The following is a 16147-nucleotide window of genomic DNA, read 5'->3' as shown; positions in this document are numbered from 1 at the left end:
GACTCTGCTTTTTGTGGGGGTTTTTTTGTGTTTTTTTTTTCCAGTCTGTTTTCTCTCTGCTGCTTCGATTGTTTAATTTCTATTGTTTTATATCTTGCAGCTTGCTAATTCTTTCCTTTGTCCCCTCCATTCTGCTCTTTAGCCTATCCCCTGATGTTATTATTTCAGTTGTTATATATATATATTTTTTTAATTATCTATTTTATGTATTTATTGGCTGCGTTTGGTCTTCATTGCTGCACACGGGCTTTCTCTAGTTGCAGAGAGCGGGGGCTACTCTTCATTGTGCTGTGCAGGCTCCTCATTGTAGTGGCTTCTCTTGTTGTGGAGCACTGGCCCTATGCGCGTGGGCTTCAATAGTTGCAGCACATGGGCTCAGTAATTGTGGCTCACGGGCTCTAGAGCGCAGGCTCAAGAGTTGTGGCACATGGGCTTAGTTGCTCCGTGGCATGTGGAATCTTCCCAGGGCAGGGCTCAAACCCATGTGCCCTGCATTGGCAGGCGGATTCTTTACCACTGAGCCACCTAGGAAGTCCCAATTGTTATATTTTTCAGTTGTAAAATTTCCATTTAATTCTTATTTCCATCTTCTGTTTCTTTGCTGAGACTTCGTGATTTTTCATTTGTTTCAAATGTGTTCAATGGATTGTTGAAGCTTAGTTTCAGAGATAGTTTTAACATCTGTCATCTTGATGTTAGCATCTTGTGAGCATTTTTTTCCATTCAGTTTGAGATCTTTGTGGATTCTTGATATAATGAGTGACTTTCTACTGAAATCTGGACATTTTGAGTATTGTAGAATGAGACTCTGCATCTCATCAAACCGTCTGGTTTAACTGGATTCCTCTAACACTGCTCCAGCAGGAGAGTGGAGGCACCAGCTCATTACCCAGGTTCCCCACCAGTCTGCACTGACAGCTGAAAGGTTTGGACTCTTTATTACTACTGATTGGGGTGGGAGTTTCTGCTCTCCACTACACCTTCACTGATACCTCCCTGGCTGAGAGAGATAGATGTCTTGTTACTTCTCCTGAAACACATGTGCGTAAAAATAAGTAACTCAAAAAACCAGTTCTAAGAATGAAGAATTCTTTGGAAGTTGATGTTACATAGATAATTTTTCTTGAACAGTGTAATTTATGTCTATTTGAGCTCTTCAATAATTATATGTATTTAAGTTACAACATTTAAATTGTTGTAAGTCTCTTTTACTGAACAGTGGGAGCCATAGATATTATTCTTTTGTTACTAAAAAGTAATACCTTCCCTTTGTAGCAAATCCAATGGATTCAAAATAGAGTAAAATAGTCCCTCCATCCCAATTACATTCTCCAGATTTAACTACTGTTAACACTTAGACATGCAATCATCAGGTTTTTAGTCTATGTTTACAGTTTCAATCATGGTCCCCCAACTCACTTACTCACTCCCAGTTTTCCTCTCCAGCTTCTTTTTCTGTGCCCCCTTTGTAAGCTCATCCCTCTCTACCCAGCTGTTAAATGTTGAGATGCTCTCAAACTTTGTTCTAGAAGCCTTTTCTTCTCAATCAATATTGTTTTTCTTTGTGACTCAGTTGTATCCTTGTCTCAATTACCATGTATACTTAAATGACTCATAGACTTATTTTTCTAGTTCAGATCTCTGGTCTGAGTGTCAAATCAATAACTCCAACTCAAAAAAAAAAAAAAAAAAAAACAAAACTCTCTACTTGACATCTCCTTTTGTATCTAACTAGCACTTCAAGCCCCAAATGCCAATACCAGACTGATGATTTTCCCTTCCAACTCCTCCAAATTTCACATCTCAGTGACTGGTACCACTATATATTGAGTTATATTTGCCAGAAGACTAGGAGTCATTATTGGTTCCCTTTTTTTCTTCACCTCCCATATCCAATTAATCATCAAGTCCTGTGGTTTTTCCCTCCTGAATCTTCCCATTCCTTTCCATTTCTACCTCCAGGCTTTTATCATTTCTTTCTTGAGCTAGTGCAGTAGTTTCCTAGGTGGACTTTCTGTTTCTGATCTCACTCTGCTTGAATTAATGTTTTACTCTATAACCAAAGATATTTTCAAAATGAAAATGTGGTCATGTCACCTGCCTGCTTAAAATATTTCATTTTTTTGTTGCTCTTATGGGAAATACCTAAGTCCTTAGCATGACTTAGTACGATGCCTGTCATATAGTTGACACTCAATAAATACTTGTGGAAGAATGAATAGATGAACTTACATAGTTTACAGTATTGCTATTAAAATAGTATTGCCACACACATGTAGGTATCTATGTATCTTCCTTTAATCTTGTGATATTTCTGTTGGATATATTTCTAGAAATGAAATTGCTAGTATAGTTTGGTTTTCATCTATTAAATATCAGGGTTAATAGGGCAGTTGGTGTAGTGCCTTGTAGCCATCAAGAGAAAAAGAAGTGTCTAAGCTAGGAAGATCAGTGATTTATTAAAGGAGATCCTGTACCTTCTGTCTGATGGAGGGGAGTTACATTTTAAAGAAATGCCCAATGATTTAAGGATTTTTTAAAATAGATTTCATGCCAAATAACCTTAGGTAAAATGTTTTGTAAGATAGAGCAAGGAACAAATGAGTCGAATTTTTGTATTCATGATAAATGTGACTTATTCCAATTTTAATTTGCTTACATGTTTTTCTTATAAATGCCAATATATGGAAATTAGGTAGTTTAAGGAAAAGAATGATTTGTAATGGGGTGGTCACATAAGAAGAGCTAATAAAAATAACTTATGAATTACAGTTTTCATAGAAATAAAAGTTCTGTTTACTAGTGTAGTTGATACTGGGCAGAATTTTGAGGTAGGCAAGTAGTGTTTTCAGAAACATGGGAAATACAGAAACATGTCTTCTGTCTCTGCCTCTTTTGCTTTATTCCCTAGAAGGAGGATGGTGTGTCTCAGTGCTTGTGAAGTAGGCAGAAAACAGGATGAAGGTGTCAGGTGCCTGAAAGCTGGGGTCTGGGGGTATCAGATTACTAATAGCTCTGCACTTAATAGGTCTGTGACCTTGGACAAGCTAGTTAATCTCTGTGATACTTAGTTTTCCCATTTGAAGATAATACTAACCACTGATTTACATGCAAACTGGATTGGATGTGATCATTTGTTTTATTATTTATCATGTATTTATTTTTTAAAATTTATTTATTGTTTGAGCTGATACTGAAACACTTTATTACTGATTTTAGTCATAAATTTGCATACCAGAAAGATAAAAGTGTGCAGCGCAGGGACATTAATGGCTTTAAAAACTCTTTTCAGCTGCTTATCAGGCTACAAAATGACTCACGACGGGCTCTTAAGGCACTGAGAGGTCCCATGAAATTCTGAGTTAATGTGCTTTTGGAAATATCCATGTATTCAAAGGGAGCATAGAACTCTATGAAATTCATAAGTAACTCTACAAATTTTTACTGTGTTCCCTCTTACTCTAGTCTATTTTTGTTTATACTGAAATGTGTAGATTATGCAGCTTTGTATTTATTTTCCTCTTACTATTAATTTTGCATCAGCAACTCTGTGGCTGTTTAAGCAAAACATTGATGTAATTGCTTTGTTTTTCATTTCTTCTTGTTCTAGGCAATGGGCCTCACCATGACCGTTGCTGTATTTATAATGAAAACAACTTGGTGGATGGTGTTTATTGTCTCCCAATAGGACACTGGATCGAGGCCACTGGGCACACCAATGAGATGAAGCACACAACAGACTTCTATTTTAATATTGCAGGCCACCAAGCCATGCATTATTCAAGGTAAAAATAGTGCCATGTTTATAAGCATAGAAGTAGGACAAGGGTAGCATTAGGACAATGGAAGTATTCACTGTGTTCAAAACTGCAGCATCTCCCTTTAGAGGGTTATATCGGCCTGCAGTACTTTGAAGAGGTAAATTACAGTGTGAGATTTTCTGGTTATAGATGTGAAGGATCCTTTTTATAGAACTCTTTTATTAAATGCACACCCTGGCATCAACATATTTTGATAAGACAGTAGTTAACCAATGTTAACTATTTGTATTTACATAGTGAATTAAAAATAAAAACCAGACTAAAATATCCTAAATCAGCATTTTGCTACTGACCAGCTGTAAAACAAAAATTGCTGTCTCTTTACAAAATATTATTCAAATAAACATGTGTGAAAATCTAGACATAAAGCTAGGTTGGATGTGATCATTTGCTGTATTATTTATTAATAGATTTATTTGTATTTATTTGTCTGAGTTATTATACTAATAATATGTGTCATAATACAAATTCAAACACCAAAGAGGATGCCAAATGAAAAGTAAGGTTCAATATACTTTCCTTCATTCCCACTCACCAGAAATAATTATTTTAAACCATTTTGTGCTTAGTTTTTCTGAAGTTTAAATCCATGTGTTAAATGATATGTGTGCACTTTATTTGTTAACATGTCAATTTAAAAATGGCTTTTGATTCCCCTTTATGGCATGAGAGAGATTTAGCTCACGTATCATCTCTCCCCACTTCCAATCCCTACTAGGCTCATTAAAAAAATTATTTTGTTATTTAACTTCATAGAAATTCTATTTCTTGACCCATAAATTTTTGACAATTCCCCGATTTCCTACTGTGTAAGATCAGAGATTTACTGCCCTTATATTTTCCTCCATATCTACTCCTGCCCATTAACTCCTGTTTTTCATTATTTTTACATTTTCAAGGGTAATAGAACTTAGATTTAATTTAGCAAATACAAATGAGCCTTTCATACTTTGATGGTTTAAAATTTTAAACCAATATTCAACATTTAAAATACTCTGTATAGATTGTTTACTATAGGACCTGCAGTGTTTGTACCATAGACAAAGAGACGCATTCTCATGTTCTTAAAAATTGTATTGCTTTGAATGAGAGAGATAATTAATTCAAACGGGGTTGTAAGGGATAGGAGAGAGGGAGAATGCAACTTCATCATAGTGTTAGGGAACTAATATTCTTCTTGGACACATCTTTCTTATAAATTCATGTTAGATGTTGGCTTCTCTGATGAATTGGATGCACAGCAGGAGGAAAAGAGTTAAGCATGACTTGTGGTTTTATGGTCTGAGCAACTGGATTAATAAGGTGGGGAAGATGGAGGAGGAGAGCAATTTGGAGTAAGGATTGAGATGAAAATTCTGTTTTAGACATATTGCCCTTAAATGTAGGTTAGATTGCATAAAGGGAATCAATTTGATGTCTGGAGTTGTAGAAATGTCTGGAAATGAGATAAAATTGGGGTTATCCATATATAGGTGACATTCAAAATGATAAGTCTAGCTGAGATCATGTAGCAAATGCGTAAAATAAAGACGTGACAAAGGGAAGAAAAGCCCTTGGGTCAACACAATTTAGGGATCAAGGAGAAGAAGAAGATCAAGAGAAAAGAATGCGAAGGAACATCCATTGTGATGTTCTGACATTTAATGAGGATGTGTTTATGGGTTAGTTATCATTTTTGCGGAACTACATTTTCTTAACTCTTCCATCTGAAGAGTCATGTCTTAGGCTCTAGGCATTTTCTTCTGCTATTTGATTATTTCTCCTCCTTCATTGTCTTTCTTCTGTCATTAAAGACACTCCTTAGATGGCTGTTAGACTGCTTGGATTTAGACTCCATTCTTGACTCTTTGAAACTCTTTTTCAGCTTCCAGTTTGATTGCTTTACATTTTGGGAGACTTCATTTTTTTTCCAACTCACCTCTTTTTTTCCCCTTAATTTTGGTTAATTTTGTGTTCTTAATTCTCATGGGCTCTTCCTTATTCTTTCATTCTCTTTTTTGCATATTTGTTTGTTCTAGTTTATAAATGGATGTATTGTTGAATCTTTCTTAAGATACTATGGAGAATTATTTTAAAGTTATCTTCTCTTACTGAAACGATCTTGTTTCCTCCTAAACCAGATGTTCTCTATTCATTTTGATCTTTCTCTCTTTTGTTGTTAGTTTTAAAAATAACTTCTAATCCTTAGTATTTCATATTTATTGTTTGAAAGAGTAGGCTGTTTAGTAATTTTGGTGGGCATGCGTTTCCTCTGCCATTTCTGGCTTCTATACCTATGGGAATGTTGACCCAGGCTGTGTGCATGTGGGCCGATCACATCTCCCTGAGTGGAACAGAAGCAGACAGTCAGCCTGGGCCCTCCTGCCACCCCTCCCCGAATGAGAAGATGGGAGGACCTGTGTGGGGCACACCTCTCACTCTGAGAGCTTTTACTCCCCACATAGATGTTTCAGTTTTTAAAGAAGGCATTTCTTCAGCCACATATAGTATCATAGCTGTGTATGGAGTGAGTACGAATCATATGTGGATACTCATTGTTCATGCAAGAGGGGTTATATTTAAAATTTTTTTTAAAGCAACTTAGTTTTACATTTAAGTCTCTGTCCTACTCAATTCTCAGGTAATTCAGCCCGTTATTATCCTCCTCAGATATAAAAGAAAAAATATGTAATATATAAAAATTATATACTATAATAATGTAAGTATATAAAATGTATAATATATACATCATATTTAATATATATGTAGCATATAAAATGTATAATAAATATATTTACACCTGGAATATAATATATATGTAGTATATAATACTCATAGACACACATACCTGTATACATATATAAATGGGATAAAATCTCATACTCATCACAGTTTTGGACCTAACAATAGTATTCTCTTTTCCTCTATTTATTTATTTCTATAACAGAGATAACTGGGAACTTGGAAATAAATAACAGTTGTTTATAGTGGACCTGATGCCAAGCTCTGCTTCTAAGAAGTCCCATTAATCTCCAGTGTTTCTCACAGTTTAGTCTCAAAATTACCTACTTGAGAATCAATTGGATGGTATGATTTTTAAAAATATAGATTCATGAGTCCCATCAATCCATGGAATCTTTTTTCCACCCTCTCCATATGATTCTTATGATTCTTAAAAATTTGAGAACTTCTGTAATTAGTTGAATAAAGACACTCATTTAGAATTAAAAAAGGGAAGACTTTTCTGTGCCATCAGTCATTTCAGTCTAACTTCCCTTATAAATTCTAGCCACTATTCATTGTCAGTTGAAACCAGAGAAGATAAAAATGTGAATTCAGTTTATGCGTTGAAAAGACAATAATACATTTCATCGTTAAATTGAAAACATCTAAGAGCTATCTGCTGACTATATTCTTCTGACTGTACAATGCTCAAATAATTAGTGAATTTATTTTAGTTGCTGAAAAAGATGTACACATGATAGGTTATATGCTTGAACATATGTAATAATAGAGTCAAACTCACCTAATCATTTACAATCAGAAATTTTCAGCCTCTAGTTTGAATATGGGAATGGAATTATGCCTAGAATTTTTTTATGGTTGGGATAAAAAAAATGAGTTGTCAGTCCCCTTCATAATGATAAAACTTTCAAGATTTTAAGATTTTTAAAATATCTAATAATTAAATTTTACGTAGTGTGACAAATTCATTCATCCAGTAAGAATTGTGTAGATTACTGTGTGTAGCCCCTGTGTTCAGTGCTAGACGATCAAAGATGGAGCAACGATGATCCCTGCTCTCAGGAACTCAAGTTCTTATGAATGACAAGCAGGTAAACAGCTACAATATCGTAAGATAATTGCTATAGTGAAGTTGTATATGCAGTGGAATGAGCGACAGGAGGAGAAATCTTTCGTGCAAGGAAATCTTTATGAGTGGAACTTGAACAGAAATGTGAAGGATTTTTCTTTTCCAGAAGGACATTTGGGGAAGGGAAGTCAAGGTTAGAATAGCAAATGCAAAGGTATGGAAGTGTAAGAGCAATAAGAGTAAGCTGACCAAACCAGGATAATTTTGAGAATAGGTACTTTTGATAATTAGCCTGCATACAGGTGTAAAATAGAACTATCTTGAACACCAGAACATAGGGCAACCTAGAGAAGAGGTCATGTAGAAGAGAACATTCTGGTACCTCCCCATATTCAGATCCAGAGAGAGAACCTGATAAACACTCTGACCCAATAGAAGAAATATGGATGTCCTTTTATAGAAATTCACACCCATTACATGGTGTGACCGTGGTTAGGGGTTTGTGTGATACCTTGTAGTTTTAAATGTTAACCAAAGTGTACGTGCGCATGTTTGACGAATCTGGATCTACAGGCTTTATTATGAAAAGTCTATCGCTCCCCTTACCTGCACATCTCCTCCCACTTGGTGTGTCCACAGGCAACCGCTCTCACATCTTTAAGCTGATTATTTGCTAGTTACCTTCAGGTAAATGATAAATAAGATGATTATATTACTACTTCTTGATTTTATTTTTTGGTATTATCTATTGAGTTCACACCGTGAAAAATGAAAATGTAGCCCTTTTTTCTTCCCCTTCCCTGCAGACCTCAGTGACATCCTTCTGTTGTTCAATCCTCCCAACATAGTTATACGATCATTCTGATGAGATCAGTATGCCACATGTTTATTTATGGCTACGTAACTGCTGTTTAACACCCCTAACTGTTCACACACGTCTGAGTCCTCTTTGAAGAATGTATAGCTTTCTGGTTTGCTACTGAGTAGTTGAAGCCTTTATGGCTTCTAATCTTTTATGTTTGAACTGAGTTTTTCCCTCTCTGGAGAAGCTGTCAGAATCTTCATTTTCAATATTATGAAATTTCATGGTGAAATATCTTGATGTGGTCACTTTTTTACGCATTTTGCTAAGCTCTCAGTGAGTAGATTTTTTAATTCTGTAAATTCTGCAAGTTCTGCAATTTCAAATTCTTTGAAGGTAAATTACTCCAGTTATTTCTTTGATGACTTATTTCCCTTTTTGGACCTCCTATCATTCAGGTTGAAATCCTGGTCTGAGTCTTTTATATTTTGCATATCTTTGAGGTTTTTTTTTTCTCTCCTAACATATTTTCTCAACGTACTTAATCATCCATCACTACTATTTAGTTTCTTATTTCTGCTATCATTTTTTGTTTTCTAGGAGCTCTTCATTTAGTTATCTGAGTGTACCCCAGTCCAGAGGCTTGTTTAACCTTCCCCAGAGAATAAACCTCCAGTCTCTTGTCAGGACTGGAGAGGGAAAGTGTCCCAGCTGAGAAGAGTGGGAAAATGAATGTAAGGGTCTGTCTGCGTACTAAACAGACTTACCAGTTTTCCTTATTCTTTTCATCCACCTCCAGAAGTACCTGGGAATTCCGTTTCTGAGCCTGCTTGGGATTCTCTAATGCAATTCCAGACAGTTCTCAGCTTTCTCCACTGTTGGCCTCAGGACTTAGTTTTTCTCAGTCTGCTAAATTACTTAGTAATCAACCAATTGCTTTCCAGTTTCCACAATTTTGTTGTTATCTTTCCTCCTGTCCTTTCTTGGGGTTTTATGTGTTTAATTTTCCACAAAATCTCTTTATTCTTGTTTTAAAGGAATTTGGTGAAAGTCAAGTTAGATATATGAAATTAAATTGTCTGCAGTAAAATTAAAGTGAAATAAAGTATTCAAAGTGTCTAACATAAAACTTGGTAAAGAGTAGCTCAATATATATTAAGTATATTCTTTATTTCTAACATTTAGTTTGTATTCTGTTCCTCTGACCCAGGTATGATTCTACCATGCTAGAACAAGATTTTAAAAATCAGTGTGCACTTCCATATTCAGTCTATACTTGGTACCAAGCTACATCTTCCTCTTCAATAGATTTTTTTATGCAGAAGAATGAATGTTTGCATTAAAGACACAGATAACTAATTTAATGAGACTTTAGTGGAAAGGGACTGTACTTTCTATATCTTGAAAAGGCTTATTGCCAATTAAACACATTTCAAGAGCCATAAATTAGACTTTATGAAAGTGACACTTTATACTCTTATAAAAATGTTACAGTTTAGAAAATGTATTATAAAAGCATGTTTATTCTTTGCAGCCTCTTTGACTTATAAAGAAAGGATATACAGTAATTTTCAAAAACCTCAAAATTATTTTATACACTGTAGAACAATAATTTCACACATTTTTGATACTGTTTTATCTAGCACATTTTCCAAGTGAATGGAATTAATTACTTTGGAGAAAGAGTGACGCACCTGGTGCCAACCCAGCTCTCTCATTTACTGCAGGGCAGATTTGGGACAATCCTGTAACATTTCTGAATTTCAGTTTCCTGATTTGCAAAGTAAGCTGGTTGAACTAGATGAATACTGAAGGCAGTTCTGGAAATAATCAAGGATTAAAGTTAATTTAAAAAGCTAAGCCTTATGCAACATTTTGCCAATACGTTATATTGACCTGACAGTGACTATACTCTGTATCAGCTTCTTTGGTTTCAGATCCAGCCATCAAATGCCTGCAACCAGTGCTACCTCTAGGTGGCACTTTCCCTCATTTTTGTAGCCCAGGACATACATTCAATCCAACTCTACAGAAATATTTGGAAATATACATACTTTATAGTCATTTTACAATTAATCCCTAATAAGAATGGAAGTACTTATTACATAATGATATTTTTACATTGCTCATATTCATAATCAAATTTTGACAAGAAATCTCTTTTGGACTAAATAGAGAATAGTCAGAAAATTCTGTGTGCAACAGGATCTAATTACATTGTCCTGCTTCTGTACTTCACAATCAAGACATTATTGGCCAAAGGAAGAATCTAATTTCAGTTAGTATTTGCATCTGATTGAATGATTTGAGATTTTTCTAAACATTAAAACCAAGATTATAATTGTTCATCCTACTTGGAAAGAAAAACTGCATTACTTTCCTTTTTATTGAGTTCTTCTGACTGGGCAGTGATTTTTACTGAGTATTGTGTATGTGTGAGATTTCCTTGAAGACTTCCTTTTCTCTATATAAATAATGCTGCTCATATTTTATGAGGTCAACTTAATTGATGGATATTCTCTTTTTCTTATGATTAAAATATGTGTTTATATAAAATATTTAACATATTAAAGTAGATTATGTATTTTTTATTATATATATGTATATAGGGATGATTTATTTTCAGTATCATATCAAAAAATTAGTGATAGATATTCACATCCTAATGGTAATATGAACTAGTTGTAAACATACTCCTTAATTCTTGTTTCTTAGGACTTATTTAGGACATATCTGCTAACGTTTATGGAGAAGTCAGTTTTTGCTGATAGTGCTGTTGTGGGTTCGGTACAATTATAAAGGAAGCAGCTGGATTCTTTGCTGCCTTGTATATTATCAACAGCATTGTTATTTAAACTATGATTGAATTGTCTTGGTCTGGCGAATGAGAGAAAAGCTTGATTAAAGGAGAGAACTCCATTGTCAGATCTCAGATTGTGTCTATAGGAATGGTAGTAAGAAAAAGGGAATATTCTATCATATAAGTTAAGCAATTTGGATTCCTAAGTCATCATGTGGGGCAATTTCACTATAAAAATATGAAGTTTTACTACAAAAGAGAGCAGAGAAACAAGGAAATATAGCGTAGGGGAGGGTAATTTATAAGTGGGTGCTATTGCAGAGTGTTTGGCTGTTAATGACAATGATCTCATACAGTGGAGAAAATTAAACATTAAGAGGAGAAAGGGGAGAGTCACAGGGGCAAAATCTTTTTTGTAAACAAGAGTGATTTGAATGCAGGAGAACAGAGTTCATCCACCGTCTTGGAGAAAGCAGAGAACGGGCGTGGGTGCAGGTACATCAGGGAAGTAGTGAGGACGTGTGGCAGTTCAGTTTCTGATTGCTTCTCTTTTCTCCATGAAATAGAAAGCAAGGTCATCAGATGAGAGTGAGAAGAGAGAGGAGTTTTAGGTTTGAATGAGCTATGTAGACTGGGAAACTAATGGAATGTAAATGTACTGACGCATAAATTTTAATTTTTACAAGACTCCCAATTCCAACATTACAGTGGCTATGACAAGCAGAGAAGTTATTCTCTCATTTTAAATGAATGCAGAAGACAGACAGAATATTTTTGACAGTTTTCTGTGTGACTCTAGACAGATCAGAAAGAAGTGTAAGTAATATGCTAAAATGGAGGCTTGGTAGATTGGGAATTATATGACATATTTTTCAGAGCTAGAATTAAATTTATTATGCTGGCCATTATGGAAGGTCCACTTCCAGAAGAACATTGGAACTATTTGTATTGGAGTCAGTGAACGCATTGTGGAATGCTCCTTTCTTGTTTTCAGAGGGTTGGTATATTTATATCACTTTGCCAATCATTGATTGTGATCATTTAAATTGATTGAAAATGACTAGTTTCTTAGATCATAGTCTCATCTTTGGCTGAACAGAATGCAAAGATTATGAAGCCTATGGAGGAGGGATCAGTGAAGAACGAGTAGTGAAAACGCATATGTAACATACTTTTGCTATTGACTATTTTTATATCATAAAGGCCCTATTATGATTTATATGTTCACAGACTTTTTTGAAAAGCAAGATCTTTATTTTCATGCTTTGATACGTTGTGAATTGCCTTTCTCATCCTTCTTTCTCAAAGTTCTTTTAATTTTTTTCTTTGAATGTCCTGCAGACTTCTTATTCCTGATAAATGAATCAATAGTGCTGAAATATTAATTTAATTGATAAGCATATGTAAATGCTAAATGTTTCACCACATAGTTGATAAATACCCTGAAAAAAATACTGGGTGTAGCAAGACACATACACACCCCCCCACACACCCCCACACTGATAACACCTATTTGTGCAGGCTCCCAAGTTTATAATGAAAGGATTGTTTTCTACCCGCAGGCCACGTGATGTGTTTGACAGAGTGCAGAGGCACACCTCAGATTCAGGCTAATGAAAGCAGGGGCTAGATTTTAGGTGTTGTACAAGGATTCTGTTGGGCACGTAAAACCATAAGAATGCTTTATAACCCTAAGCTACTTCTGACTGTGAGGGCAAAGTCATCCTACACAGCATCCCCTCTTGTTCTAGGGGAGCAAAATGGGAACCAAATGTACACGGTCCTGCTCTGTGGTCACGACAGCTGACCCCATTCTCAGATTCTCCTCCACGCGCCTCTGTTTTCTCCTCATGAAACGGACCTCCGTTTTCTTGTATCAGCGTGCTGCCATCAGTTTCTGACCCAAATACACATCTGGACACAAACAAAAGACAAAAAGTCCTGCTTATTTTCACGATTCAACGTTTAAAGTTTAGATAGTCTGTATAAGTCAAAATAAGTTGAGTTAGTTATGACATACCAGAAAACTTTTTCTCTCCCCCAGCAACTTTATGCCATTTTTTTGAAATTGATATTTATCGAGGCATCAACTTACCTCGTCCCACCTTGTAATCTTCAACTGTGGTACTAATTGCTTGACTCATTTCTCCTTTTCCTAGATCACAGATCCTGTCCCAACACCCCTTTCTTCCATAAGATTCGTTTGTTAGGGCTGTTTGTTTTTCTGGAACAGCTATTATTAATCTTAATTTAGTCACTGGCATTTCCATGGCTATGCCCTCTCCTCAGACATGTTTACTGCACCCCCACCCCCATTATAAATAGGCTTGTGGATGGTAGAGGAAGGCATTTTATGAGAGGATCTTCCAGTATAAACTGTATCACATCGTTTTTCTGCTGTTACTCCAGCTTCATTATACTTGGTGTGACTCCTCATGCTAAGTTCTATGGAAACAATATAAAATCCAAAGCTCAAAGAGACATTTTTGCATTAAACAGGAAGTCACTAGAGAATTTAAATAAATGGTGACCTCCCCAAGGATCTAAGAATGTGTTTCCAGATTTTTTTTTTCAGTCTAGTTTTAGGAGGGCAGAGACGCCTAATGCCAAAATTAATGATGAATCAGGAATAAAAATTAAGCATCTCAAAATGATAATTAAAGAGAAGCATGATCAATTTGTTTCAAAATAATAGGTTTATACAAATTATTAAGGAACCATTTCGTTGTGCAAAGTAAAGTGTGTCTGTATCTATAAAGCTACTTGTATGTGTGTAGTTGTTTCTTCATCATATACTAGAAAATTTAGAAAGAAAAAGGAGGAAGGGTGGAGAAGAAAGAGGGAAGAATGAAGGAACATAGACTTGGCCACTTGTCACTCAACTATTCTATGATAGTAGGAGGAACTGTGGATTATTTTCTTAGTTGCATTTCCTTCTGAGACTAGCTCTGTCCCTTTAAAGTTCACCTTGATTAATCTGCTGGTTTTTGATGTTACCAGAGCTTTGAAAATAAGACCTCTTGTGTGTGTCTCGTTGCTTTTAGCCACGACAGTGAGTATCTATTACTTCAGATTGTTAAAAAAAAAAAAACCCCACAAACAACAAAACAAAAAACAAAGCTCAGGGATGCAGTGAAAGCAAAAGAACCACTCTGAGAGGGGTCGGCAATGCATTGATGTAGGGTCTGCAGCCAGAATCATAGCTATTTACAGTTGCTGAGATTTTGAGAGCTGCCCTTTAATTCAGGATATTCAAATCAGATATTGTTAGTTAAGTCAAGATGGAGTAAAAAGGACGATCAAAATGGTATCATAGAAGTGGAAAATACATGTAATGAATTGATTATAGAAACAGATTTGAACATCAGAATACCCTTTTCATGAGACTAACGTTATTCTCTATTTAAAAAAAAACAACAACCTAAAAAGCTGAATTTAGAAGTGTCATTTTGATTATATACCATGTGCCCAGTACTGTTAGGTGCTGTCAAAAATTTTCAACTTAATAATGAAATGATGTAGTATTTGTTTATATCACAAATGTGTTCTTCACTTGGTGAAAGGATTTTCTTGCTTTTAGATTGTACGCAATCTCTGGATAGAGCTGACAGGGAAAGATCATTCCCTGGCCTGAATTAATAATCCCTGAGGAATGTTTTTGTTCTGGCCTTTGCTACTAGGACTAGAAAAAATTAATTATAGGGAAACAACCCCAAAACTGTGAACAGTAATTAACCAGCTAACTCACATTTCAAAGATGAGTGATGAGAAGTTTAAATTCTGGAATTCATGACCCCAGTGAGCTGCAGATTGCAGAATAGCAATTATAACTATTTTGGTACAAATGTACCTTTGTCTATTAGGTTTTGCCCTTATTCTTTGCCGCCTTTCCTATTTCTCTACTGTTTTCTGTATTTCCAGTCTGCTTCTCTCCTGCCCCCACTTCCCTTTTCCTTCCTGCTGCCTCTTTCACTGTGCCTCTGTGTCTCTGTCAGTCCCTTATCCTCCCTCTGTCTTTTCCTGCCCCCTTTTTCCTTATCTTAATGTCCTTCTTCCCTTTCTTCTTTTTCGTCTTGGTATTTTATTAACTGGCCACAACATGGAACTGAAGTCCATATCTATACAGATATTTAAAATATTTAGTGCTTTCTGTTCCTAATGTGGTAATCAGCTGACTTTGGTCTGTCTCCACTCATTCATTCAACTGTTTTTCTAGTACCTACTTTTTGCCAGTTGCTGGATTCTGCGGGTACGAGGTTAAACACCACCTTGTGTCTCTCCTGCAGAAGCTAATTGTCCTACAGTAGAGACGAAACAAATATGTATTACTGTGAAAACCTTAATCCAATTAATTTAGTTTTTCCTTTTCTGAGATTTTTCAATCTATTTAAGTGGCTTTTAGTGAATTAAGGTCTTGAATTCCGGTTGAAATCTCTCTACAAAAACTTAGTTAATATTTAATTCTCAGGAACAAATTTTTTAATAAAGGGAGAGACCATGGTACTTAAAATTTTATGAAGTAAGGAAATTAATAAAAGTTTTATTTACCTCACATTCTTATTTTCTCACCCCAATAAAATCTTTTAAATAATTATTTAGTTGAAGTACAGAAAAAGCCTTTAAAGGGTAAAGTTGAGCACTGTCTTAAAATTGAGCTTTAGGTTTTTATTAGTATTCAAAATAAATTTTCATAGAGGGTTGGGTCCAGGACCTTTTCTGTACACAACTCCAGAACATATGATTCATATAGTAGTTTACGTGAAGCCCCTCTCCCCCAACCCTGCCGCCACTCTCTCTGTGCAGTGCAAAGCCTGCCTTGCTACATGTGGTGGTCCTGGTTGGGTAGTAATTTTAGACACTATACACAAATCTATGTGGTGGGCGTTATAATTTTTTGGATTGACAAATACTTAAAAACTTTATAGTACATT

The 16147-nt window shown here is 35.4% G+C and overlaps 1 protein-coding gene across 5 annotated transcripts in view; it reads left to right on the top strand.

Moving 5' to 3' along the window:
* Window positions 1-16147, top strand: part of EPM2A (EPM2A glucan phosphatase, laforin) — a 92339-nt gene that overhangs the window by 36775 nt on the left and 39417 nt on the right. For 3 of the 5 annotated variants that reach the window (XM_057740014.1, XM_057740018.1, XM_057740019.1), the window contains exon 2: window positions 3611-3785. In XM_057740014.1, coding sequence (XP_057595997.1) covers window positions 3611-3785 — 175 coding nt within the window. The remainder of the gene's footprint in view (window positions 1-3610; window positions 3786-16147) is intronic. The other 2 variants (XM_057740016.1, XM_057740017.1) reach the window with 1 other exon arrangement.

This window comes from Hippopotamus amphibius, chromosome 6, assembly GCF_030028045.1.
Source record: "Hippopotamus amphibius kiboko isolate mHipAmp2 chromosome 6, mHipAmp2.hap2, whole genome shotgun sequence".
Lineage (NCBI taxonomy): Eukaryota > Metazoa > Chordata > Mammalia > Artiodactyla > Hippopotamidae > Hippopotamus > Hippopotamus amphibius.
The sequence above is the reverse complement of the archived record's forward strand: the minus strand, read 5'-3'. Positions and strand labels throughout refer to the sequence as shown.